Source organism: Phyllostomus discolor, chromosome 4, assembly GCF_004126475.2.
Source record: "Phyllostomus discolor isolate MPI-MPIP mPhyDis1 chromosome 4, mPhyDis1.pri.v3, whole genome shotgun sequence".
Lineage (NCBI taxonomy): Eukaryota > Metazoa > Chordata > Mammalia > Chiroptera > Phyllostomidae > Phyllostomus > Phyllostomus discolor.
The window spans coordinates 3,128,687-3,153,266 of record NC_040906.2 but is presented as its reverse complement, the minus strand read 5'-3'; the positions used below and the strand labels follow the sequence as shown (position 1 = coordinate 3,153,266).

Here is a 24,580-nt window from a genome sequence, read left to right as displayed (position 1 = left end):
GGAAGACACCTCCACACACTGCAAAGGCGCCGGCAAGATTCAGGTCCATGGGGCAAGTATCTGGACTCATAGAAACATCCGGAGGTTTGGGGCTGATTAGCCGGACGGTGGCGACTCCGGGGTGATTACTGTCGTCTTCCTTGCAGTGGACCCCAAGTTCCGTTTGAGCCCTTCGACCCGAAGTCCGCCTGCCAGTCTGAGTGCCACCCCCCCCACCCCATGAAGTGGTTCACCCCGAAAGTGTGTCTGCTGCTCGGTCACTGCCTGCAGAGGCCCCTTGGTCACCCGGTCACACTCGGCCGGGGTGGCTGGGGCGTCGCTTGAGGGCTGACTGTGTGTCTCCGTAGCTGGGTCTCAGACCCGCCTGCTTTTTGGAAGGTCGTCTCCGCAGGAGTGTCCTGAAAACTCCTGTGGACACCTAAGAGCCTGGCGGCGTACATGGCCTTGGGGGGAGGGGCCTCTGGGATCCGTGTCTGGTGGCACAGGGACCCCCGCCACCCTCTCCCAAGGACACAGGCGCCCGAAGGGTCTCAGACGCGTTGGCTTTTCCTTTCTGTCTGATGTGACTGTTTCGTGGGTCAAGGTGGAAAATAACTGGGTGTAGTAACTACAGAGTTTGGAGAGATCTGGCCTGACCCTAGATAGCTCCACAACACAGAGCTCCTCCACGGTACGATCGCCCGGAATCTTACAGAAGCCAGAGCTAGCCTCCTCAGCGGCCAGCAGGGGCTTCGGGGCCAGGCAGCGGGCGTGGACCTGTTTCCCTAGCCACCCCGGTGCCTCGCACCTCGGCCTCTGCGGGTGCACCGGGGGCCCAGGGCCTGGAGGGGTCAGCTCTTCCTCCTCCGGGATTCGACACCCATCAGGGCTCCCGAAGGGGAGCCCTTGTCAGTCTGAGTGCTGGGTTCAGGGGCCACTTGCCAACTGTGCAGGAACCCGGCCGTGCCCACGTGTGCTGGGAGGGGTCAGAGCGCCTGGGCGCCTGAGTTTAAGGCTCCGAACAGGCTTTCCATTCACGGGGAGACACACCCTCACACCCCGGCGCGTGTCTGGGAAGGCGGGTATAGTGCTTAATTCTTGTAATGTTTTACTGCAGACATGTGAACCGTGTGCAGAAATAGGGAAGTGGTAAAGATAATAAATGAAGTAGGAAAACCGTAAATAAGTTGGGGAAACAATATATGGTAAGTACACTGATGTAGTTGCGTACTTATCAGTGCGCCTAAGTGTGTCTGTGGCAATAGTGCAGTGTTTTGTAAAATACAGCGCCCAGTCATTCCCCCCGACATTACTTCGGTAATAAAGCGAGGACCGATTGGAAGGGTGCGGTACGTGAGCTCACGAGGCTTGAATTTGAGGCTGGAGGCGGGGACGGTGACTGCGTGCGGGTGTGCGGCCCGCGGGCGAGTCGCTCGGGTGTGCAGGGCCGTGCGGAGCAGGGCGGAGCAGGGCGGAGCAGAGGGAGGCAGGAGAGGTTTTCCGGGGTGGCGGGGAGCGCGTTCTGGCAGCAGGAGCTGGAGTGGGGCCCGCCGGAGAGGCGGAGCCTGAGCGAGATCCTGGACCTGCTGGGGGCGGAGCTTGTGGGTGGAGCTTAACAAACCGGAAAGGTTGCCTGGAGTCTGTCTGAGAGCAGCTGCGGGGCGGGGCGGGGGGAGTGGCCTGAGGGCAAAGGACAGCCTCTGCGAGGCCTGCTGACCCCTGCGCGTTTGGAGAGACCCCGGGAGAACATGGCAGCGCCTGCTGCCCTCTCGGCGGGGCGGGGGACTCCGGGCGCCCTCCACACCTGGCTCCGGCGTTGGGGGAGGTGCGGGGCTCCCCCCCCCCCGCGAACGCTCACCTGCCGGCATCTGCTCTAGGAGGTGCTACGTGGAAGGGACCCGCCAGGCTTGGTCCCGCAGGGCCGGCTGCCCTCCTCCTTGCTGTAAAATAACATCTCCAAGTGGTGACGGCGCCCTGCACTCACCGAGAAGGGGCGGGTGGACGCCGGCACTGTCGTTTACGGCCTGTCTCCCACGGCCACCGGAGACACAGCCGCCACTCCAGACTTCCCACGGGGGACAAAGCAACCCTCTCTCGGAAGACTGGGTGCACAGCTGGCTCACCTGGCGGTGCAGTTAGCGGCTCACCTGGCTCTTGGCGGGCAGCCCCGGTGAGGGCACCTTTGTGTTTTCACAAGGACAGCAGAGCTCCCACAACCGCAGCAGAGCTCCCACAACCGCTGACCCTTCCTGCCTCCCCACTGGCCCTGGGCCGTAGCCGTGTTCCCCCATCGACAATGAACAGAAACGGTGGTCAGCCCCTAAAAACTCTGGGGTCTGTGGTTTGTCCTGCCTGCACCCAGGGGAGGCGGAGGCCAAGGATCTTGTCCCTCTGACGCGTTTCCCTCCCTTCATCTTGCCGACTCCCGGCCCCTCCGGGTGCTCCCTGGGGAGCCGTCTCAGTGTCCTGTCCGTGCCCCGGCGAGCCGCTGGCCGGCACCCTCCCAGCCCCAGGTGGCCAGGCCCCACCCGGACTCTGCCCACTTCACCTGCTGAGGACGTGGCTGTCCGTGCAGGACTCTGAGGACAGTGGGGCTCTTCCCGATGTCTCTCCTCTCCTTGCCGCCCACCCACGTTCCCCGCCCTCAGCTGCCTCAGTAACTTTCGAAGTTGAGGCCATCGCTGCAGCCAGCACGCTCTTTCTTGGCCATCGGGAGCCTCCCCGGGGCCCCCAGGGCTGAGGCTAAACCCCGCACCAGGACCAGGGCTGCGGACGCCCCTGCTTCAGGGACCGCAGCCATCGAGCCCACTCCTCATTCCAAGCACGCCTCGTGGGTCATGAACTCCTCACACAGATCCAGTTGGGACAGGGCGCTCATCACCCGTGTTACAGATGGGGAAACTGAGGCTTAGAGGGGCACATTGTTCACACAAGGTCGTCCTCAGCGTGGGTGCCGGCCTGCGGCTGCTCACTGCCCCCCCCAGCCCTAGGGGAAGGGGTGGTAGACGGGCCTCCAGGTCCCCCTGATAGGTGACGGTGACACACGGGTCAGAAGCTGCATTCATTTCGAGGTGTCTCGGGGTGGAGCAACAAGGGGCCTCACGCTGGGTTGCAGGAACCCGGTTCCATTGGGGTGGAACCCGCCTGCACGCAGTTTGCCCTGCGGGCCCAGCTGTGCTTGGGCGGGGCCAGCCTTGGGGTGTCCACCTGTGCCTGTGTGGGAGCCTCGTCTGTGTCCCCAGAAGTCCCAAATGCCATGCGTCCCTCCCAAGACAAGCTGAGGCCCCGGGAGGGAGTCCTGTGTTCCCTCCCACAGGAACGCCCCGGCTCGCTTAGCGACGGCGCCCCGGCCCAGTCAAGGGAGGGTCTCACAGACACACCTCATGTGTGCAGATGGACCCGTGTGTCTATTTTGTTTATGAGTGTTTGTGTGCGCTCGGGGTCCGGGGAGGGTGTAAGGAGCGTGCGGGCAGGGAGCAAGCGAGGCCCTGGGGCCGGGGTGGCTGTTCCCACAGAGGAGCCAGCCACTGCCTGGGTCGGCGGGGGCGCCGGCAGTGCGGCCTGCGCAGACCCCGGGCTGCCCTCCTGTGTGGCTGGAGCGAAGGGTGAGCGGGGTGCGGGGCCAGCTGCTCGAACCCCCGTGCACAAGAGCGGAGGGCGCCACAGTGGCCGGCCGGCCGCTCCGCTGGGCCGTGTGTGGCGGGGGCCTGCTCCCCACCCCGGGGCCACCGTCACTGGCATGGCCTCTGGAAGGAAGAGGGTGCCCCTCCCACAAAGCTGCCCCTTCGCCCACGTTTCGCCTGCTCAAGGACATTGTTTTTCCTCTGCTTTCAGGGAGAAGCACGTGGCACGGTCGGCACCCCGCGCGGGCGGCATGGCCGCCTGAGCCAGAGGCCTTAGCCGCTGCTGGCGAGACCGACCGGCGGACAGCGATGGCGCCGTAGAGCGTCGGGATGGCAGCCCAGCGGATCCGCGCCGCCAACGCCAGCGGCCTCCCCCGGTGCAGGTCCGAGGGGACGCTGATCGACCTGAGCGAAGGATTTTCGGAGGCGAGCTTTAACGATGTCAAAGGTGAGCTCCCAGGGACAGGCCTGGGGCCCAGGGCTCGGGGGCTGCCCTGGCCACGTTCCGGTCAGCATGTCGCCGTGTTACCAGTGCGGCCCGGGGACAGTGACCGCGTGTCCTGTCATTTCTTGGGCGTGTGGGGAAGTTGGTTTGGTTTGAGTGCTCCCGTTAGTAATGAGACTTGGTACAGAATATCTTCCTTTTCTCTTGTCGTGCGTTTTGGTGACGCTGGGACCGGAACGCTGGTGTCACTGAGGACGGGGGGTGGGGGCTGGGTTGCTGCAGGCTCTGGAGGAGGGAAGGGGGTTGGGGGGGGTGGGGTAGCAGTCCAGTCCAATGGCGTCACCCAGGAAATGCTGTAAGTCTTGCAGGACCCATGACGTCAGCCACAGCTGCTGACTCTGCCGGGGTAGCTGACAGCAGCCATTGAAGAGAGCAAACAAACGGAAATGGCTGTGTTTGAATAAAACTTTATTGACAAAAACAGCCGGGGGATGTGGTCCAGGGGCCGTAGTTTGCCGGCCCCTGGTTTAGAGGCGGCCCAGGGTCCCAGCGCCGTGTGCACATGGGTCTCTCTAACCTCCACCCAGAAACCGGGCTGATGAGAACGCCTGTCTTCTGGACACCAGGGGTGATACTGGTGGGTGGTCTTCTCCCTAGAAGCCCGCCCCGACCTCGCTGGGCCACGGTCAGTGTCGCTGTGAGCTCTCCGGGTGCCGCACGCCCCTCCACCCCCACCCTCACCGCCGAGAGCTGACTCTCCCGCGGCCTTTGCCGCATTCTGTTGAAATCGCTCGGCGTGCAGGGAGCTGTGTCTTTGCCTGTGTACCTGTGGCCCGCGGCACAGACCCAGCCAAACACACCATCCCCGCCCCGACCCCTCTCCCAGACAAAGTCCTGGTCCTCCCCCGATGTGCAGAGAACCACACCACGGAATCGCTTCTCCTTCCACTCCCTTCTCTCTCTCCTGCTGTGTTCTCCGCTGCTGCTTCCTCCTCCTCCTCCTCCTCTCCGTGCTCCCTGCCACGCCCCGGACTTGGCTTTGAATGCCCTCTGAGCAGAGACTGGCCGAGGGGATCGCGAGGGCCGTTAACGAGAGCAGCGGCGTTGCCGGCCGGCGCTGTGACTCACTGGACATTCGTTTCTCGTGGGCTGGGAGTGGGCGTTCTTTTTCACGTGAGCCCAGCTCGTCTCGGGGAAAGCTGGGAAGTGTGAGGTTTCGGTCAGGGTTGAGGGGCAGGGAGCTGATTGTTAACCACCAGTGAGAATCTGGGAGGAGCTGTTATTCGTAAAAGAACAGCAGTGCATGCGGGGAGGATGACAGGCAAGGCAGCTGAGATGTGAGTAGGGGCTGGGGCGTGTGCGTGTGTGTGTGTGTGTGTGTGTTGGGCGGCGGGGGGCAGAGACCCCCCGGACTCACTCTCCAGGGTAGTGTGGGGCCCGGGCTGCATCCCACAGCCCAGCAGCTGCACACACCTGCACGTGGCAAACAGGCCTCCAGGTGGGAGGGGATTCCAGCCCAAACCTGTGCTGGGAAGTCTGCGGCTCCCGGCGGATGCCTCACCTGCCAAAGACCCGGGGCAGGGGGGTGGGAAATGCATTATCCAGTGTGCCGAACCTCCCGACGCCCCGGGAGCTTTTCAGTGTTAAAATCCAGGTGGCTGAGGACCTGGGCGGCACTTCCTGAGCTCATCGAGCTGGAATTCAGTGGGGACGTCCCTGCACCCGATGGGGCGGGGCCCCAGCCGGGCGTCCCGGGGCGCTCTGGCAGGTGACGGATGGAGGGCCCCTTCCAGAGGGGGCTCACGCGACTGCCCACTCCCACGAGGCGCCCCGTGGGAAGGAGCCTGACCCTCGGGTGGGATCTATTACTGTAGCCCTCTGAGGAGAGTGCTTAGAATTTCAAGTAAAGCCGTTGTCCTTCTTCCGTCTGGTGAGGCTGACGCGGTCATTCGCTCTGATGTGTTTTCTTCGGCTATGCACAAAGCCACCCTAATCGCTTTGCTTTTTAATTTAAAAAATGTGGCTGTCAGGGAACGATTCTGGGGGGGCACATTATAGGGTTGTAACCTTTGAGGGATTCTAACAAGACTTGAATAGCTCGCAGGCTTTCTTTAATTTTCATTTGGTTTTCATTTTCATGTGACGTTTTCATTAGGTGTGTCAAAAAAACAGAAATGGTTTCTATTTTCCTGGAGCCCGTGGCCGGACAGCGGCAAAGTGGGAGAGACGGTCTTATATTATCTCTGGCCCCAGACCGACCCTTCTCCCTCCCCCCACCTCCCCTTCAGCCGCCTCCCTTCCGAGTTCAGGGTGGTTTCATACTAGAGGGCACTCCCAGACAGAATTCGGACTCTGCCTTTGGTCCTGACCTTGACCCAGTGGCCTAGACAAGGCCTCTGTTGTAAGCAGACAGGAGAAGATGATCCGTGATTCTGCACATATGTGTTTGTCGAGCACCTGCTGTGTGCTGGGGCTTATACCCGGAGGGGCCCTGGAGCCCTCCTCCCCACCAGGAGCAAACAAAACAGATACCCAGGGTGTCTGGTGTGTCGGTTGGTGACAAGGGCCGTGGAGAGAAGCGCAGCGACGAGGGAACGCTGAGGTTGGCTGTAAGGAAAAGTCCGACAAGCCCTGGTCCTGTGGCTGAGCCTCGTTCCACTGAGGAGCCCTTCAGGGGCACGATTTCCTGTGATCCCCACCGGGGCCCGCTGGAGAAACACACCTGTCTCCATCGTGACGCATCTCAGGCACTGGGGCTCAGAGAGCTTCTAGAAGCCCGGACGGAGAGCCCAGGCCGAGTGGCCCCGCAGCCAGAAGCCCCCGGCCCCCAGGCGGGGAGGGCCGAGGGCGGCAGTCCTGGAGGCCAGCTGCGCTTTCTGGCAGACACACCTGCCCCTGTCACCTGGTTCCTGCAGGTAGCCCACACCTGCTGCCGTGGACTCCGCCCAGGAGAGGCAGTCAGATTATTCCTTATTCCTTTCACAGGAGGGGGAGGGGAGCGGTGGGAGACGGCTTTCTGGAGGCCGGCTCAGGAGAAGAGAAGGCCCGTTGGCTTCATCACACGCCCCTGCAGTCCAGCTGGGAGTGCAGGGGTCCTTGCTTGTTTATGACGCGGCGTAGAAACAAGTTTCCTTTGTCCCGTTGTCTGTTTCGGGGAGGCAGAATGTGAGCAGACTGCAGAACGAGGCCCGTTCGGGGGGTGGGGGGGGAGGCTGATTTCCATCGGAAGGAACCTCGGGCCCTGAGTGCACTCCGCCCTGTAGAGCAGGCGGATAAACCACGCAGATGTGAAACCATCCGTGTTTTTTTTTTTCAAAGCCACTGGTTTCGGTGGCTTCGTTTGCCCTTCCCACTGCTGTCCGCTGTGCTGACACTCAAAGTCGGATGCCTAGAGCCGTGAATTCTCGGAGTCACCCTTCCCAGGGTCGGGGTTTTTCAGGCCGCTTCCACCGTTGCTCAGGGACGATGTGACCCCTGCCAGCCACACACCGTTGAGCTTCTTTCCACCGTGTGTGCGGGAGGGACCGTGCAGCGGTGGTGTCGTTCCGAAGGGTCGGTTCGAGGGGGTTGGAAGGGAGAGAGGGCCTGAGACATCTTCTGTCACGGGAAGGGTTAGATGAAGGACGGGTTCGCCTTGGAAGGAAGAGGGGGGCACCTTCCGTGTGGCGGGCAGAGCGTGGACTCGGCTCCTGCCCACGAGGGGCCCTCCCGGGGCTTTCCCACGGCCAGGCCACTGGCCGAGGGGTCGCTGAGCACAGACCGTCTCTGGCTCCCGAGGAAACCCCCCCTCACTGTCCCCTCCTACTCTGGCCGAGGGCAGTTTCCCCTCTGCGCCCCCAGGCTCTCTGGCCAGACTCACAGGTAGGTAGACGTTGGACAGTAGCGGAAGGAGAATTTAACTGCGTGCGTATGGGGGCCCCCTGAGACTGGGAGGCCAGGCAGTCAGGCAAACAAAGGCTTTTGTGCCCCGCTGAGGTAAGGAGGGGTGGGGGTGGGGGCTTCCAAGGGGAGGGAGATGACTCACAAGGAGGTGGGGAGAGCGTGGCGGACAAACGAGTGTTTTCCCCGCCGTGCGGAGACACTGGGGCAGGAGTCTGTGTCTCAGGGCCCCTGGGAGGTCGGTGTAGTCCTCTCTGGTGATGGCTCTCTTCCCGGAGCGAGCCCTCTGTCTGAATTCTTGTAAGCAAGTGAGGAAGACGGAAAACAGCTCCTCCCGAGTGGTGGGGGCCTCGGTGGTCTCCTGGTCGACCTAATCCTCGCGCCAAAGGGGGGCGCCTTGTGGGGCAGCCTGCCCTTCACCTCACCACCTCGCCGAGTTTCCGATCGCTCAGTGGGATCAAGAACAGTTCCACTCAAACCGGATGTTTGACACCGGGACAGGTGGCCGTTCCTGGTGCTGATTTGCACTTCTGTGGGTGGTGGCGTGTGTCAACCCTGGACACCAGGTGTCTGACACCGGGACAGGTGGCCGTTCCTGGTGCTGATTTGCACTTCTGTGGGTGGTGGCGTGTGTCAACCCTGGACACCAGGTGTCTGACACCGGGACAGGTGGCCGTTCCTGGTGCTGATTTGCACTTCTGTGGGTGGTGGTGTGTGTCAACCCTGGACACCAGGTGTCTGACACCGGGACAGGTGGCTGGGTGTTTCTCGGGCCCCTAGTCTCTCCCCGGTGCGGGCGGCCCCCCGGGCCCGGCCCTCACCCTCTGTCCCGTGTCCCCTGCAGTGCCTTCCCCCAGTGCCTTGCTGGGAGACAACCCCACGCCCTTCGGGAACGCCAAGGAAGTGGTGGCCATCAAGGACTACCGGCCCAGCAACTTCACCACCCTGAAGTTCTCCAAGGGCGACCACCTGTACGTGCTGGACACGTGCGGCGGCGAGTGGTGGTACGCCCACAACACCACGGAGATGGGCTACATCCCCTCCTCGCACGTGCGGCCCCTGAGCTGCCGGAACTCCACCCTGAGCGACAGCGGGATGATCGACCTGCTCCCCGACAGCCCCGACGAGGCGGCCAGGGAGTTCGACGCGCCCGGGGGGTGGACGGATGACCAGAAAGGGTCCGGCAGGACCCACAGCAACAACCCTTTCTGGAACGGGGCCCAGACCAACCCGTTCCTGAACGGGCACCTGCCGGTGGGGCCCAGCGTGGAGGAGCTGGCCCCCAAGAGCACCGTGGACTTGCTGCTCTTTGACACGGGCCCGTCCGCCTTCACCAATGGCGGCTCGGCCGCCACCAACGGCCCCGGCCCCGGCTTGGACGGGCCGCCGGCCGCCGATCAGCTGCTCGCCGAGGGGCCCGCCAGGCGGGACAACCCGTTCTTCAGAAGCAAGCGCTCCTACAGCCTGTCGGAGCTCTCCGTCCTCCAAGCCAAGTCCGACGCGCCCGCCTCCTCGGGGTTCTTCACGGGCCTGAAGTCCCCGGTCCCCGAGCAGTTCCAGAGCCGGGAGGACTTCCGGGCGGCCTGGCTGAGCCATCGGAAGCTGGCTCGGTCCTGCCACGACTTGGACTTGCTGGGCCAAAGCCCCGGGTGGGGCCAGACCCAGGCGGTGGAGACAAACATCGTGTGCAAGCTGGACAGCTCGGGGGGCTCCGTGCAGCTCCCCGACACCGGCATCAGCATCCACGTGCCCGAGGGCCACGTGGCCCCGGGGGACACCCAGCAGATCTCCATGAGGGCGCTGCTGGACCCGCCCCTGGAACTCAACAGCGACAGGTGCTGCAGCGTCAGCCCGGTGCTGGAGGTGAAGCTGAGCACCTTGGAGGTGAGGACCGTCCTGGTCCTGGAGATGACGGTGTCGGCCGAGGTGAAGAGCGACATGTTCAGCAAAAGCACGGTGGGCCTGCAGTGCCTGCGGAGCGACCTGAAGGAGGGGCCCTATGTCCCCGTCCCCCTCACCTACAGCTACGGCGACACAGTGCAGGTGCACCTGGACAACCTGGAGCCCTGCATGTACCTGGCCATCGTGGCCCACGGCCCCAACATCCTCTACCCTTCCACCGTGTGGGACTTCATCAACAAGAAGGTCACCGTGGGGCTCTACGGCCCCAAACACGTCCACCCATCCTTCAAGACGGTGGTGACCATCTTCGGGCACGACTGCGCCCCCAAGACCCTCCTGGTCAGCGAGGTCCCCCGCCAGGCCCCCAGCCCCGCCCCGGTGGCCCTGCAGCTCTGGGGCAGGCACCAGTTCGTCCTGTCCCGGCCGCAGGACCTCCAGGTCTGCGTGTTCTCCAACATGACGCACTACGAGGTCAAGGCCAGCGAGCAGGCCAAGGTCGTGAGGGGCTTCCAGATGAAGCTGGGCAAGGTGAGCCGCCTCATCTTCCCCATCACCTGCCAGAGCCCCGGCGAGCTCTCGGACTTCACCCTGAGGGTGCAGGTGAAGGACGACCAGCAGGCCATCCTGACCCAGTTCTGCGTCCAGACCCCCCAGCCGCCCCCCAAAAGTGCCATCAAGCCGTCCGGGCAGAGACGGTTCCTCAAGAAGAACGAGGTCGGCAAAATCATCCTGTCCCCGTTTGCCGCCACCACCAAGTACCCCACCTTCCAGGACCGCCCCGTGTCCAGCCTCAAGTTCGGCAAGTTGCTCAAGACCGTGGTGCGGCAGAGCAAGAACCACTACCTGCTGGAGTACAAGAAGGGGGACGCCATCGCCCTGCTCAGCGAGGAGAAGATCCGGCTGAAGGGGCAGCTGTGGACCAAGGAGTGGTACATCGGCTACCACCAGGGCAAGGTGGGCCTCGTGCACGCCAAGAACGTGCTGGTGGTGGGCCGGGCGCGGCCCAGCCTCCTGCCGGGGCCCGAGCTGAGCACCTCGGTGCTGCTGGAGCAGATCCTGCGGCCCTGCAAGTTCCTCACCTACATCTACGCCTCCGTCCGGACGCTGCTCATGGAGAACATCAGCAGCTGGCGCGCCTTCGCCGACGCCCTGGGCTACGGGAGCCTGCCGCTCACCTTCTTCTGCCGCGCCGAGCTGGACAGCGAGCCCGAGCGGGTGGCGTCCGTGCTGGAGAAGCTGAAGGAGGACTGCAACAACGCCGAGAACAAGGACCGGAAATCCTTCCAGAAGGAGCTCATGATGGTGAGTCCCCCCGGGGCTGGGGCTGGGGCTGGGGCTGGTGCGGGGGGAGGGCAGGCTGACACCCTCCCTGCTCTCCGAGAGGCAGGGACAGGGTTTGAATGAAGCATGGGAAGAGGCACTCACGTGGAACCTGCGGGGGGGTGCCCCAAACAGCTCAGCAGCCACTGCGGTGAAGCTCACTCGGGGCCCTTTCCCCGCAGAATTGGGGGCCCTTCCGAGGTCTTGGAATGCGTCTCTGGGACCCCGGGGGCCTGTGCTCCAGCCACCTCCCTTCAGATCTCTCGGGAGAAACCCTGTGTTTCACCTGCTCCCCAACCACCTCTGGGGCTCACAAACGTGAGGAACCACGGCCCCCTTGTCTGGCTCTATTTTAACGGGTGTTTCTCTCCACGTCTCACTGCAAGGTTCCACCGGGCCTCTGTGTTGTTTCCTCTTCCTCCTTTCCACGTGTGTTTGAGTCAGGGTGAGCACACCCTGTTTCGCCAGCGCAGCCGGGAACTGGGACCCGAGGAAGTGAAAAGGGGGGAGCTGGTGGCACACTGCTGTAGGGTACACCCCGCCCACCGGCCCGCCGGGAGGCCTTCACCGGACCGTTCACGGCTCCGGCAGGCCTGGGCTCCGCCCCAGCGCCAAGCCCGCAGGCAGCCCCGCTCTGAGCTGCTGGCTAAGCCCTGGGGTGGCCTCGCCTTGGCCTTCGCTCTGCAGCAGAGGCCGGCTCAGCTCCCTGCCCCGTCCTCCCGGGCGGTTCCTGGGGGAAGGCCTTTGTGACTTGGTCACCCGCTTCCCTTCCGTGTTCCGCCAACGCCAGACAGCCTCTCTCGCCTCCTGACCTGGGCGAGGGGTGACTCTCAGCACCCTGGCATTCATTCCTGCCACTTGCACCCCCTCCGCTCCTCCCCCCTGCCACTCTGTGTCCGCACCTCTCGGAACAGGTGTGTCCCTGTGTGTCCAGGGGGGCCTGTGTGGGCACAGGTGTGCACCCGAGGCTCATTCACGTCACCTCTGTCTCTCCACCGCCCCCTTGAGTCAGGGATGGAAGGGATGGGGTCGGCTGTGGCGTGGCTTCTGCTGCAGGGGGTGGGGCCTGAAGCAAGGCCCCGACGGTGGCACACAAAGGAGTGAGCACTGGACACGTGGGGCACAGCAGGAAGCTGGCCTCACCTGGAGGAGGGAGCCAGGAACTGGGTGTGGTGGGTCAAGGGGTGGCCTTGGCCACCAGGGGGTCACTGGGGCGTGGGCAGGTTCAGTGGGGAGCACAGGGGATTGTTGTGGCTGGGGGTGAGTGGAGCTCCCCTGGGTACCAGGTGTGGTCCCCTCGGTGATCCCTCCTGTCCCTCCAGGGCACAGCTCACCAGCCCACCTGTAAAATCAGGTCCCGCCCACACTGCTGGTCCCCTTGGGCGGACCTCACACGGCGAGGGGCTGGGCCTCCCTCGCGCCCGCCCCGGGCTGGAATTCTCCGCCGGTGATGGAATGCCGTGCGAGCAGAAACGGCACTGATTTTGCCTCCACACCAGCACAAAGTGGGTTTGCCTTCCCGTGAGTGGGCAGAGGTGAGCAGGGAGCCGGCCCGGGCAGCCCCCTCCCCACTGTGCAGAAATCTGAGGAGCTGGCTTTTATCTCATTTCCTCGTTTCTTTTTAGAAAACTTAAGTGATCACTTCTTTTTTTTTTTCAACGTGGGGAACCCAGGGCTTATCCAGCAACTTGGGGAACGCAGGAAAGCTTTTCTGGCAGGCTTCCTTAGGTTCGTCGGTGTGAGGATGGGGTTCCCTGCGTGTTGGACCTCTGCCCCTCCCCCAGCCCTGCACCCCCGCACCCCCGGGGCTCCGGAGTCCCAGGGAGGCGGAAGTGAAACTCAGGCCTTGGCAGGAAGGTGCCCCGGGGAGGTTGGAGCGGTGCTGAAGTGAAACTGGCTTCGCCACGTCTCCTCTGAGTGGTTGGCCAGACTTCCAGAAACCACAGACGGGCTTATCCCGGCGTGTTGGAGGAGCTGCCGGGAGCCAGGTGTTTTATGTACAGGGAGGTGGAAACCCGGATCCGTCAGGTTCCTGCGGCGCCACCTCCTGGGATCTGACCCGCCCCGTCTCCCTGCCAGGCCACGCCCTCCCCGCCCTTTCTCCCTGCCGGGCCACGCCCTCCCCGCCCCCCCCTCTGCCTGCCCCCAAGGTTTTCTGTTCACTAACGTGCTCTCGGTTTGGAGATCCTGCTGACATAAAGCAGACGGGGCGAAGGTTTTGGACAGCAGGCTTGCAGGGCGATGGGAAGGAAGCAGGTCCGTCTGCCCACCGCGTTCAGAGTGGGTCCGACCTGGTATGTCCCGCCAGGCGCAGGCCAGCCAGCCTGCTGTTTTGGTTTCGTTTCTTGAAGCCAGAAATGCTGGGGTTGCACGGAGCCCATCAGGCCGCTGAGCCCTGGGTCGGGGGCCTGCCGGGGCCAGGCCCTTTCTAGGAGGGAACCAAGGCCCAGACCGCGGCAGGGACTTGGATGGGGCTCTGTCCCGTCGCCTCCTTGCTGGGGTGCTGGGTGTGCCTCTCCCCCCCGAGTCCCCTCGTATCAGTCACTTCTGTCCTAAAGACACACAGGAAGCCCCTTCAGCTTGGACAAGGACCGGTCCTGCTAAGTCTGGACAATGCGAGTCCCCAGCCCCACACCTCTGCTGCCCACGGAGCCCTCCCTCCGGCTGGGGCCGCCGGCAGGTCCCACTGAGCCGTCCAGCCCACCGGCCCGTCCCCCTCGGAGCCCCAGGCCACACTGTCAGTCTCGGCCGAGGGCACCGCCTCTCTCGGTTGCTCCAGTGGGAGTGGGAGCAGCTGTCATCCGCACCCTCCCTGGGGGGCCGCTGTCCTGGTGCTGCCACAGCAACGTGCCACACACCGGGGGCTCGAACCTGCCGGCGGAGCCCTGGCCGGGCGGCTCGGTGGGTCGGAGCATCGCCCCAAGCCAAAAGGTCGTGGGTTCAATTCTCCATCAGGCCCATGTGGGAGGCAGCCAATTCATGCTTCTCTCCTCTCTCGCATCAATGTTTCTCTCTCTGAAGGCAGTGAGAAAACGTGCTCGGGTGGGGATTAAAAAAAGAAACTGCCAGTGTATTCTCTTGTATTCCTGGCATTGTCGGCAGGGCTGGTTCCTCCTGGCGGCTGCGAGGGCGGCTCCGTCTGCACCTCTGTCCTGGCTCCGGGGCTCCGGTGACGTGGCTGCATCGCCCCGTCTCTGCCCTTCCCTCTTCCCTCTGCCCCTGTGCCTCTGTTTCTCACCTCGTAAGGCCCCGGTCGTTGGAGGCCACCCCGATCCAGGGTGACCTCGCTTCACCCCAGTGCACCTGCAGAGGCCTTACTTCCTTCCAACCACGGGCACGGGTGGAGGCGCTGGGGGGGCGTCCGCCCCACACGTCGGCGATCTCTCGCCCGCCGTGCGTCACATGGCGCAGGCCGTTGGAGCTGCCCCCACTCACGCTCTGCTCCTCCTGCCCAGGCCTTGCTGAAGATGGACTGCCAGGGCCTGGTGGTCAGGCTCATCCAGGACTTCGTGCTCCTGACCACGGCCGTCGAGGTGGCGCAGCGCTGGAGGGAGCTGGCGGAGAAGCTGGCCAAGGTGTCCAAGCAGCAGATGGACGCGTACGAGTCTCCCCACCGGGACCGGAACGGGGTCGTGGACAGCGAGGTGAGGCGGGCGGCGTGCCCCTCGACCTGCGGCATGCAGGCATAGCCTTGTCTGTTTCCTAGCGTTTTTAGGAGGGCAAAATGAGTGAGAGCGTGCGAGCACCTGCCTAGCACACAGTAGGTCCTCCCTGAGGGGGGCAGGTCTTGTCCTCCTCCGGGCATTTAGTGGTGACTCCCTCTGTGACATGGGCAAGGCCACTGCCCTGGCGTGGGACCCTGGAACAGCACTGGTGGAACTGCCCGTCGCTGGCTAATCCCCACCTTGAATGACCTTCCGTCAGAGGGACGGCGCGGGTTCCCTGGCGCTCTGCGGTCCCACCTGGGTCTCTCCCCAGGTCCCTGCTGCACGGGCACCTGGCAGGTGGTGGTGTGTGGGCCAGAGCTGGCTGGGGTCCCGCTCAGCCGCTGTTTTCTCAGTTCCATGCAGGGGCCGCTTCCCGCGTCTGGAGGCCTAGGAGGCGGGAAGTTCCAAGCACAAGGGTGTCCTTTGTTAGCAGGGCGCATTTCTAAATAAACGGCCCCGCTAGGAAGTGCTGTGTCCCCACTCCCGAGCAAAAGGCACTGTTCCCTCCACAGTGTGCCGGCCTGGGACAGAGTCAGCCCAGCAGCTAGAGTAGCATTAACACACAGAGGAGCTGGACAGGGGTCTGGGATAGGGGGCCGGGCAGACTGTCTTCCAGTTCCTCACCTGTGTCTCTTCTCCCTCCTTTTGTGTGGACGGCGCCCCCTGCAGGCCATGTGGAAACCCGCGTATGACTTTCTGCTCACCTGGAGCCACCAGGTCGGGGACAGCTACCGCGACGTCATCCAGGAGCTGCACACGGGCCTGGACCGCATGAGGAACCCCGTCACCAAGCGCTGGAAGCACCTCACGGGGACGCTCATCCTGGTGAACTCCCTGGACGTGCTGCGCGCGGCCGCCTTCAGCCCGGCCGACCAGGACGACTTCGTGATCTGAGCGGACTCCCCGCCCCCGCCAGCGCGCCGCTGCTGCCACTGTCGCTGCCGCTGCCGAAGGGTCCGAGCAGTCACGTTGCTGGGAGCGGGGGACTGACTGCCCCACCAGAGGACGGCGGCTCCGGGCCGGCCCCGCGCCCCAGGACCAAGCACACCGGACGGACGGATGGACGCTCCACCCACCGCCTCCAGCGCGGGGGAGGCCCGAGGGGAACGCCCACGTCAGGTCGTTGCCAATCAGATAGCTTTCTCTGTGTTAAGTATAAACGTACATTTAAAATCCCCTTTTTAAAGTGTGGGGAGGAGGGGATGTATGAGAAAGGTAATCGTAGTTTTTTCATGGACCACAAAGGTTCAAAAAAAAAAACCACGTCACGGGGCAGCCGCTCTGGAGGTTTTTACGTTCTCTGCAGACCTTTTTAAATTATGTTACAGGTGTACATAGGTATTTAAACGTCCTCGGGGGCATTTCCTACTCTCAGACACGCGTTTCCACGCCTGGCACGGGAAGCCACTTTTGTTCGCGTGTTGGGCCTTTTTTCACTTTGTACTTGTAAAAAAAAACAAAACAAAACAGTGAATTGGGGAGGAACCGTGATTTGTCCGTCAGTGAGTGTAGCTCAGGCCCGTCCTTTCCAAGAACGTTCTGGGCCCTCTTTTTTCTTTTTTTTTTTTTTCTTTTTTTTTTTTATCTTCCACGCCTTCGCCTCGTGGTGCAGTGAGGGAGGGGCCACGGCGCTCGGGGACCGTCCTGTGGGCAGAGTTCAGTCCCACATGAGGCGTCAGCGCCCTGGAGCCCAGGGAGCAGCGGGGCCGGGCGTCCTCAGGGCCCCCGCTCGCCCCAGCGAGCAGTCCCAGGCGCGAGTGAGGCGGCCCCCACAAAACGGCCCCTTCCCCCACCCCAGGGTCCTGAAGGAGCCTCGGCCGCCCGGGACACCCTGTGCCAGGTGCCTGCTGTCGTCTGCCAAACTCTCTCCGCCTCGTTTTGTCGAGATGGATCCCCTCTCCCTTCCTGGCGTTCCCACGTCTCCTGGAAAATGAATGGTGTGGGGAAGCCTTTTCCTTGACAACATAGAGATTGTCTGTCTGAGCAGTATGGACAATGGGAAGGCTTCCCACGTCAAATGGGGGACCTGGCCGCACGTCCCACCAACAACCGTTACGGCTGCGGATGGAGTGGCTGTGCTGAGCCTCACGCTGCCGCCGTAGTCCTGGCGTCCCGGAGGGAGACGGGAGAAACGCCGCCAGTACCCGGCGAACCCCCAGAGTCGGTCCCCGGGGACGTGCCTGGACACGCCCAGATCCAGAACCTCACTCTCTGAATCGGCGGCTTTGAATCACGAGAACTACTGGGTGTAATCCATGAAGAATCCCTTACTGGGCTGAAACACTCTTAGGCATCTATTGATTGGGGTCCTGAAGATCAACGGGCTAGGAAAAACGACACACACACAAAAAAACCACTATGTATTTTATGCTGCAAGAATCAAGACACACAACTCCCTAGTCATCCCACGAGATGACCTGAAACCCCGCTTTCCAATGACCCGCCCTCCTTCCCTCCAGAGACCCCCCTCCCCTTCTCCCCAAAGAAGACACAGAACCAGTTGCACCTTAAACCATGGATATTTTTCCTCAGGGGCTTCAAATCGTTTCCTATGCAACATGTCTTGTAGCACAAACGAAATTCTACAAAAGTTGCAGTAAACTTTATTTGGATATTTTGACCTGTTAAGTGTGCGAGTGTGTGTTTTTTTCCTCATACCCACCAGACTTTGAATAAAACAGTGGAACCTCGTCTTAGCACCTGTGCGTGGAACAGTGCCCCACCCCCACCCCCAGGACAGTCAGTGTGACAAGTGGGTTTCCAGGTGTCTGTTTTGTTGGTAGTGATTTCATTGCTCTTGGAACACTGGGGTCTCCGCCAACACTGGCCACTGGCAGTCAGTGGTGCCCGAAGGGTCGGGTGGGGTGGCTCTTGTTCCTGGCCCTCGCCCCAGTCCCACGACACAGTTTGGGGCTGAGCACTTTCCAGGTTTCTGGAGCCATCCCTTAGGGGCTAGCCACCGCAGCACCCCTGGCTCCCGTGGCCCATCGTGCGCCCCAGGGACACGTGCTGGCAGGGAGAAAGCCGGGTGGAGGCACCACTGATGGGGACCCGCCCCGCGTGGAAACAGTGGGGTAGTGGGGTTCAGGAAAGCCTCTTTGGGAGGTGACCCAAGGTCCAAGGCCAGGCCAGTCCTGGGGACCAGGGTGTGTGTGCAGCATAGCGAGGGTACAGGGGCCGCAAGAGGCTGGCCCCGCCCCCAGCATTGGGGCGGCCTCACCCGTCTCCCTGCCCACTCACTCCAGCCTGCGGGCACGCGTTTTGCACTTAAGGAAAGGGTTGATGCGATCCTTCATCACAGCTAACAGCAGAGCGGCGGCCTGGAGCCCGGGCTGTCCTGACACAGAGATGTGCTCTGTCACCCGTCAATGAGGCCAGAAGTCGGTAGGAAACGGAGGCGTCCCGCAGCCGTCTTCCCTCTGTGAGGACAGCAGTGCTGCACGAGGGCCCCGCGCTGAGACGGCCTCGTCGGCGCTGCATCGTCTGTGGAGACCCGGTGTCCACCTGGGGCCACAGTCCCAGGTCGGGGGCCTGGGACTTCCGCACGCCCACCCGCTGCACAGGCCGCCAGCACCAGGGCCTGCTGGTGAGGCTCGCTCGGGAGAAGCGGTGGGGCATCCAGGGTGATCCATCTCTGAGTCTTCTGCCCAATTCATCGGGGAAACCACAGTGGCCACGACATTAGTCCCTCTCAAACGGGCCCCCTCCCGCGGTTTCAGTTATCCACAGGCAGCCCCCATCTGAAAGTATCAAATGGAAAAATTCCAGAAATAAATAATTCCTAGAGTTCGAGTTCCGAGCTGTTCCGCATGGCGTGATGAGATCTGGCCGTCCCACCCAGGACGGGAAGCGTCCCCTGGCCGGGTGTCCAGGCTGCAGGCTGCCCACCCGTCTGCCCTGGCCAAGGGGAGAGCGAGCACACGTGGTCTCAGTACACGCGTGCGGGCAGCCCGTGTTCTACTTGGTAAGGCCGCATTCGCAGACTTTACTGGGGTCAAATGGTTCTGTTTTATTCTGAGTGATTGCTACTCTGGTCGGTGCCTGACACGTAAGCGCAACGTTATCACAGGTGTGGGTGGAGACGTTGAAACAGTGCACGGAGGGTTTGGTTTCAGGCACCGCTGGGGGTCTGGGAGGAACGTATCCCCTGCAGTTGAGGGCTGGGGGCGGGACTACTGCAGGCTGTTTGCCAACCACCCTTCAAGTAGGCGTGGCCACTGACTGCGTGTAGCCAATGGGATGTGAGCAGAAGGGATGCAGGCCGCCCTCCCGCTGGGCCCAGAGAAGCCAGCCTCCAGGCGCTGCTCCACTCCCCCAGCCGCACGGAAACATCCCTAAGGACCTGAGGACGAGGGACGGCCAGTCCCTGAAGGCTCTGTGCAGTGGCGTCTCTGTCGATCGGGACGAGACGTCACCCTCGAGGCGCTGAGGACGGGAGGGCTGTGAGTTACAGGCCGTTAGTTTAACCCCACGCACAGCGCAGTGGGATCGTGGCCGCGATGGAAGAGCCGGAGGGGAGAGGGGCTTGCTGTTCAGAGGGCGGCGTCCCTACCCCATCTGCAGGGCATCGGGTAAAGGTGAGAAGAGCCCAGTCTGGCCCTTCTCCGGGCCCCGCAGGTCCGGAACCGGCCAGGGCCGGTGTGAACAGGAACGGCTTTTCTATTTTCACTGAGTATGCGCTGGGCCGGTCCAAGGAGTCAGTTCAAGCGTCCAGTGCTTTATGGACGTTGATTTTGACGTCGATAATGATAAAAACTGGCACATGAAGTTTTGGTGTTGGTAGGTGTTTTTGAGGATCAAACACGAGGGGAAAGATTTAGCTTGGGAGAAAACCCGGTCTCCCGAGGAAAGGGCAGTTTGGTCCCGGGTGAATCCTGCCGCTGTCTCCCATGGGCGGGGAATCGTTTCCTTTGAGAGCGCCCAGCCCCCACCCTCCGCGCGGTGTCTGTCCCCAGGTCCCAGCTGCCGTTCCCTCCGCCGTGATCAGACCTACGACCTCCTCCCTCGGCTCTCCTTTCCTTTCTGTCCAACCCGCTCTAACTCCACCCTCCAGGCCGCCTTCCCGCGGTCTCTCGGCTCCGCATCCGTGCGGTGCAAGAGTGAGACCCGGAGAGCCACTTGCTTCCGGCGGTGGGGTCTCCTCCGGGCGGAGGCTCCCGTCCTGCCCTGCGGAGCACCCCACCCCGGACCCCCTTGCGTCCTCAGCCTCCCTGTCTTTTTCTGAGCTGTGCCGGCGCTGGGGCACCTGTCCTTCCGTCTCCCACCAGCCGGCCCACGGAGACCCCCGGCGGAATCCTCAGAGCCTGGCGCGGTAGTGCTTCTTGCGTGAAGGAATGGACCCTATCTCTGTCTGGGCTGGAAATGCATCTCAGCACTGGCTGGTGTGGCTCAGTGGACTGAGCACCGGCCTGCGAACCAAAGGGTCGCTGGTTCAATTCCCAGTCAGGGCACGTGCCTGGGTTGCAGGCCAGGTCCCCAGTTGGGGGCATGTGAGAGACAATCACACATTGGTGTTTCTCTCCCACTCTTTCTCCCTCTCTTCCCCTCTCTCCAAAAATAAATAAATAAATAAAATATATATATAAATGCATCTTGGAGGATGGCTGTGGCTGGTGGAGGGGGTAGAATGGGCTTCGTGCTGTGTTTACAGCCAATGTATAATAAAAATAAATGAAAGTCTGCCCAGCCGCAGATGCCTCAGCACCAGCTTCAGTTTGAAGAAGGGTTCGAAGAGGAACCCGGGCGGGGATGGAGCGCAATGGTGTGCACACCAAAAGCAATTACATTTCCTAATGACTCATCTCCCGGCGCGAGGGAAACATTGTCAGTTTGCTCCATGATTTATGCTGTAATAAAATTCCCTTTCACATAAAGTAGATGGAAGCGGTCGCATCCTGAACAGTAACAAATGACCTGGATTTTGGGGGGAGGCGGAGTGACACCAAGTGCCCAGTGATCGCCAGGTCTGTGAAGGGCTTGTGCTGTTCAACCTTCACCATGACCTTGGCTTCAAACACGAGGAAACAGACTCAGGGAGGGCCGAGAGGCCCAGCTGGCACAGAGGCCAATGCCGAGCCCTGTCCACCCGCAGGTGCGCCCTCGTGTCCCCTGGAACAGAGCGCTGGAGACGGGGCAGGAGGCGCACGTGCCCGGAGCCAGCGAGGGGCAGCCCGCTGGCACCTGCGCATCGGGTGGGGGAGGGGTGGGCTGCCTGCCCTCCACGCCCACCCTGCAGGCTGCTTCTGGCCGGTGCGCGCCGCTGGAGAGGCCTCACTGCTATTGTGTGGCCATCTTCCTGAAACCCTTAGTGTTTAAAATATCGGCACTTCATCAAAGCGTTCCTTTTTCAAACCAAACATCGGCCTTACCAAGGTGTAACTGACGAAGTTTTCCCTCTCTGAGCCCCAGCCACTCCCAGCGAGGAGCCCATCAGGGGCTGCTTGCACTAGGTGGGTGTGTGTGATGACGCCGCTGAACCGTCGTGAACTGCAGGAAAACAGGATGGCACCCTTCGCTAGGTGTGTTTTGTCACAATCTCTCTTAATACGAACAAATGCCTGGTCCCCGGCTCCCGGCCCTCTGCTGCGTGACCGCGTCCGAGGGGGGAGGGGCACACACGACTCCACGCTGCTCCTGCCCGGGACCTGGTCACAGCCCGATGGAGCCCGTGGGCTCCCCAGAACGACAGAGATGCGTCACATGAACCCGAGGTCGCAAACGGGAGCAATTCTGTCCATGCACGGTCCCCAGAAGACTGTTTCAATGGCGTGTGCTTTCTGTGCATGAAGTCACAGTCTGGGGCAGGTGGCGCGTCCCCTGTGAGCTGAGCCTCGGGCCGAGCGTGGTGAAAGCTGCAGCCCAGCACGGAAACACAAGTACCTGAGGGTTAGCGATTGTCCGAGTTGCGTTTCTATAATACACTGCGGTGTTCCCGGTCTGCACGCGTGCATGAAGTGAAGGCTGCTGTTCGGGCAGAGGGTCATGAAAACGATGGGGTTCTCCCCATTTTTTTTAGAAAGCTCCTCCTAAGGAAACCGAGTCACCCAGCTTTCTCCTCCCCCTTGTTTTGAATTGCTTGCATTATTATTATTTTCTGCTCCAGGTTGGCTAATGGTATTAGCCAATGGTATTTTTATTTTCTTTTTTTAAAAAGTGATTGGCTTTTGAAACAAGATTTTATTTACTTATTTTTAGAGAAAGGGGAAGGGAAGGAGAGAGGGAGAGACATCCACATGCAGCTGCCCCCACACGCCCCCTACCGGGGACGCGACCTGGGCACGCGGGCCGGCACTCAGTCCACTGAGCCACACCAGCCAAGGCAAGAATGGTCTTTTTAAAGACTGGCTTCTTTAATATTCTACTTAATGGGGGACAAGGGACACTTGAGAAAATTAATTGATGTTGGTTGTGCCCAAGACTTTTTAAATGCACTTTTTAATTGTCTTAATTTCCCATTTCAGTGTCATTTTCCCCCTCGGGGGGCAGCAGAAGAGCCCCCGGAACTGAGGGGCCGGCACAAACCTCGGTGGGAGGGGGCGGGCCGGCAGGAGGGCCTGCGGCTGGTGTGGAGGGGGACCCCTCGGAAGGAGCGACCAGACCCAGGAGCCGACTCCTGAAACTCGAGGGGACTAAGCGCTCTGGTCAGCTCACCAGAAAGAGCCTGAGAAACGGGGGGAGCCTGCGGGGTGACAGGCTTCCGGTGCGGGATGGTTGGGTGTGTGGAGAAGAGACACCCAAGGTTGGGGGTGGGGGAGGTAGGAGCCCGAGCACCCTGAGAGGACCACCGGGAGGGTTTGCCGACAGCCAGACACGCCTGAGCGCCGCGTGTGTGCCCGGCCCTGCCCCAGGCCCCGGGGTGTGTGTGATTCCTGTCCCCACAGAGCCCACACGGGTGGGGACACGGGTGACAAACTGGATCGGTGTTCGTTGCAAGGTCAGGTGGAGGTAAGGGCTAAGCAGCAGGAGCACGCCAGTGCTGGAAGTTCCAAGTTCAAGAGCGTAGGTCCTGAGGTCTCCCGACCCCTGCTTACCCTTGAACAAATCCCTTCTCAGAAGATTTAGGCGTTGCCAGTTTCTGCTACCTGCAGATCAGCACCTTGACTCCTGGCTACTTTTATTCCTTCAGGATTCTGAGCTGATAGCCGGACGCCTCTGGGGCACCTTTTTGGTGTCCCACCTGGGCAGCCCTCCGCCCTTACCATGCAGGTAACCCGAGTCTCTCTGTAGGAGCCGTGCGCTCACCTGGGGCCAGACTGGACACCGGACAAGGAGAGGCCGCTGTGCCCAACAGACACGCAGTAAATTCACACTGACACTCACCACGCTCCAAGGCACACTCAGGAAGTTCTTGGGTGGCTGACACACTGAATGAGCATCTTCCCAGCGACCAGGGCGGATCAAGTTATTTCGGGGAAGGGAGGCTACTTACCTGGGCAGCTTTGTTTGAAATTGTAGTGATTTTTCTTTTAGCAAACAAATGTAAGTGTGATGGGGCAGGGCGGGGGGGAGGGTCCATGCTGGATTTTTTTTCTGGAAAGTTCTGTCTGCTCATTCTAGTTCAGTGGTCTCCCCATGATAATATGATACGTGTTTAGCTCACCCTTTGGAATAACAAGGGTTTGCTGTATTTTCACATAGTCACATATTTTCTACACTTCAAGTGCAAAATCAGTTCACACCCCAGGTGTGGATGCTCGCGCCCGGGTGGGAACAGCAGACACCTGGTGACGTGGTGAGCATCGATATAGCCTCAGGTGAGTTGTCTTTATGTCACAGGCCTCCCTGGAGAGTCACCTGGGCACCTGAGCAAAGCAGGAGGCAAGAGGGTGTGCCGGCCCCCCAGGCAGGCAGGGTGGTTGCCTGGCAGCTGCGGCAATCAGGGGCCCCGGTCCTCCTTGTCCGGGAGAGAGGGGTCTGCAGGATCCAGCCTCTTCCCGTTTCTGCCCCGAGCCTGGTCAGAGTCTGTACCTATGGAAGGAAGAATTCATAGCAAATTGCACGCTGACGAGTCACCTGGCCACCGTAACACCGACACGTGCAAATGCAGCCCCGCGTGTGCAGACAGACGTGCCCCGTGAAGGTGCGTTCCTCGTGCGGCTGGTGACTGTGTAAGAACACCCCGGTGTGTCCAAAATCTCTGAGTATCCAGAGTCCAGTGCTCAAGGCGTTTTTGCAGAAACACCCTCCTGTGTTCCTAATTATCACGTTTTGCATGTGACAGACGAGTTGAAAAATTAAAGACGAAAAAGGTGACGAGTGCCTGCAGAGGGCCTCAGGGCCCTCGACCTAGTTAGAAGCAGTGCACACTCGGAAACTTGTACGTTTTCCCAGGACGCGGGAGAGAGCTGTCGTTTCTCAGATATTAAGTTTGTGCCGGACACACAGCGCTGTCCTGGCGGCCGGCGTCGCCACGTCAGGCCCAGGATATTTCGAGCCATCAAACACGAATAAATTTGTTTTGCATGCAGAAATGCACATCCTACCCAAGTAAAGGCAACTCCGCTTAACTCCCTTTTCTGTGTGTGGCATGCAACGTATCAAAAAATTTCTGTTTAAAATATTATTAGATACTTTGGCTGTCACCAGGCAACCGTCTCTCCTGAAACGGAAGGGCTTTGCCTGGTGTGTTTCACTGCAAACAAGGCGGGTTATTAGTCTCGTTATTTTCAAGATGCCTTTAAAATGTAATACTCTAGTTTGCATCATTGGAATGTATATAATATTCA

The 24,580-nt window shown here is 61.4% G+C and overlaps 1 protein-coding gene across 1 annotated transcript in view; it reads left to right on the top strand.

The window, feature by feature from the left end:
- Positions 1-17,545, top strand: part of SH3BP4 (SH3 domain binding protein 4) — a 66,081-nt gene extending 48,536 nt beyond the window's left edge. The window contains exons 3-6 of the mRNA XM_028510033.2: positions 3,814-4,050; positions 8,771-11,130; positions 14,604-14,792; positions 15,525-17,545. Coding sequence (XP_028365834.1) covers positions 3,933-4,050; positions 8,771-11,130; positions 14,604-14,792; positions 15,525-15,749 — 2,892 coding nt within the window. The 5' untranslated portion in view covers positions 3,814-3,932 and the 3' untranslated portion in view covers positions 15,750-17,545. The remainder of the gene's footprint in view (positions 1-3,813; positions 4,051-8,770; positions 11,131-14,603; positions 14,793-15,524) is intronic.
- Positions 17,546-24,580: the final 7,035 nt, after the last annotated feature.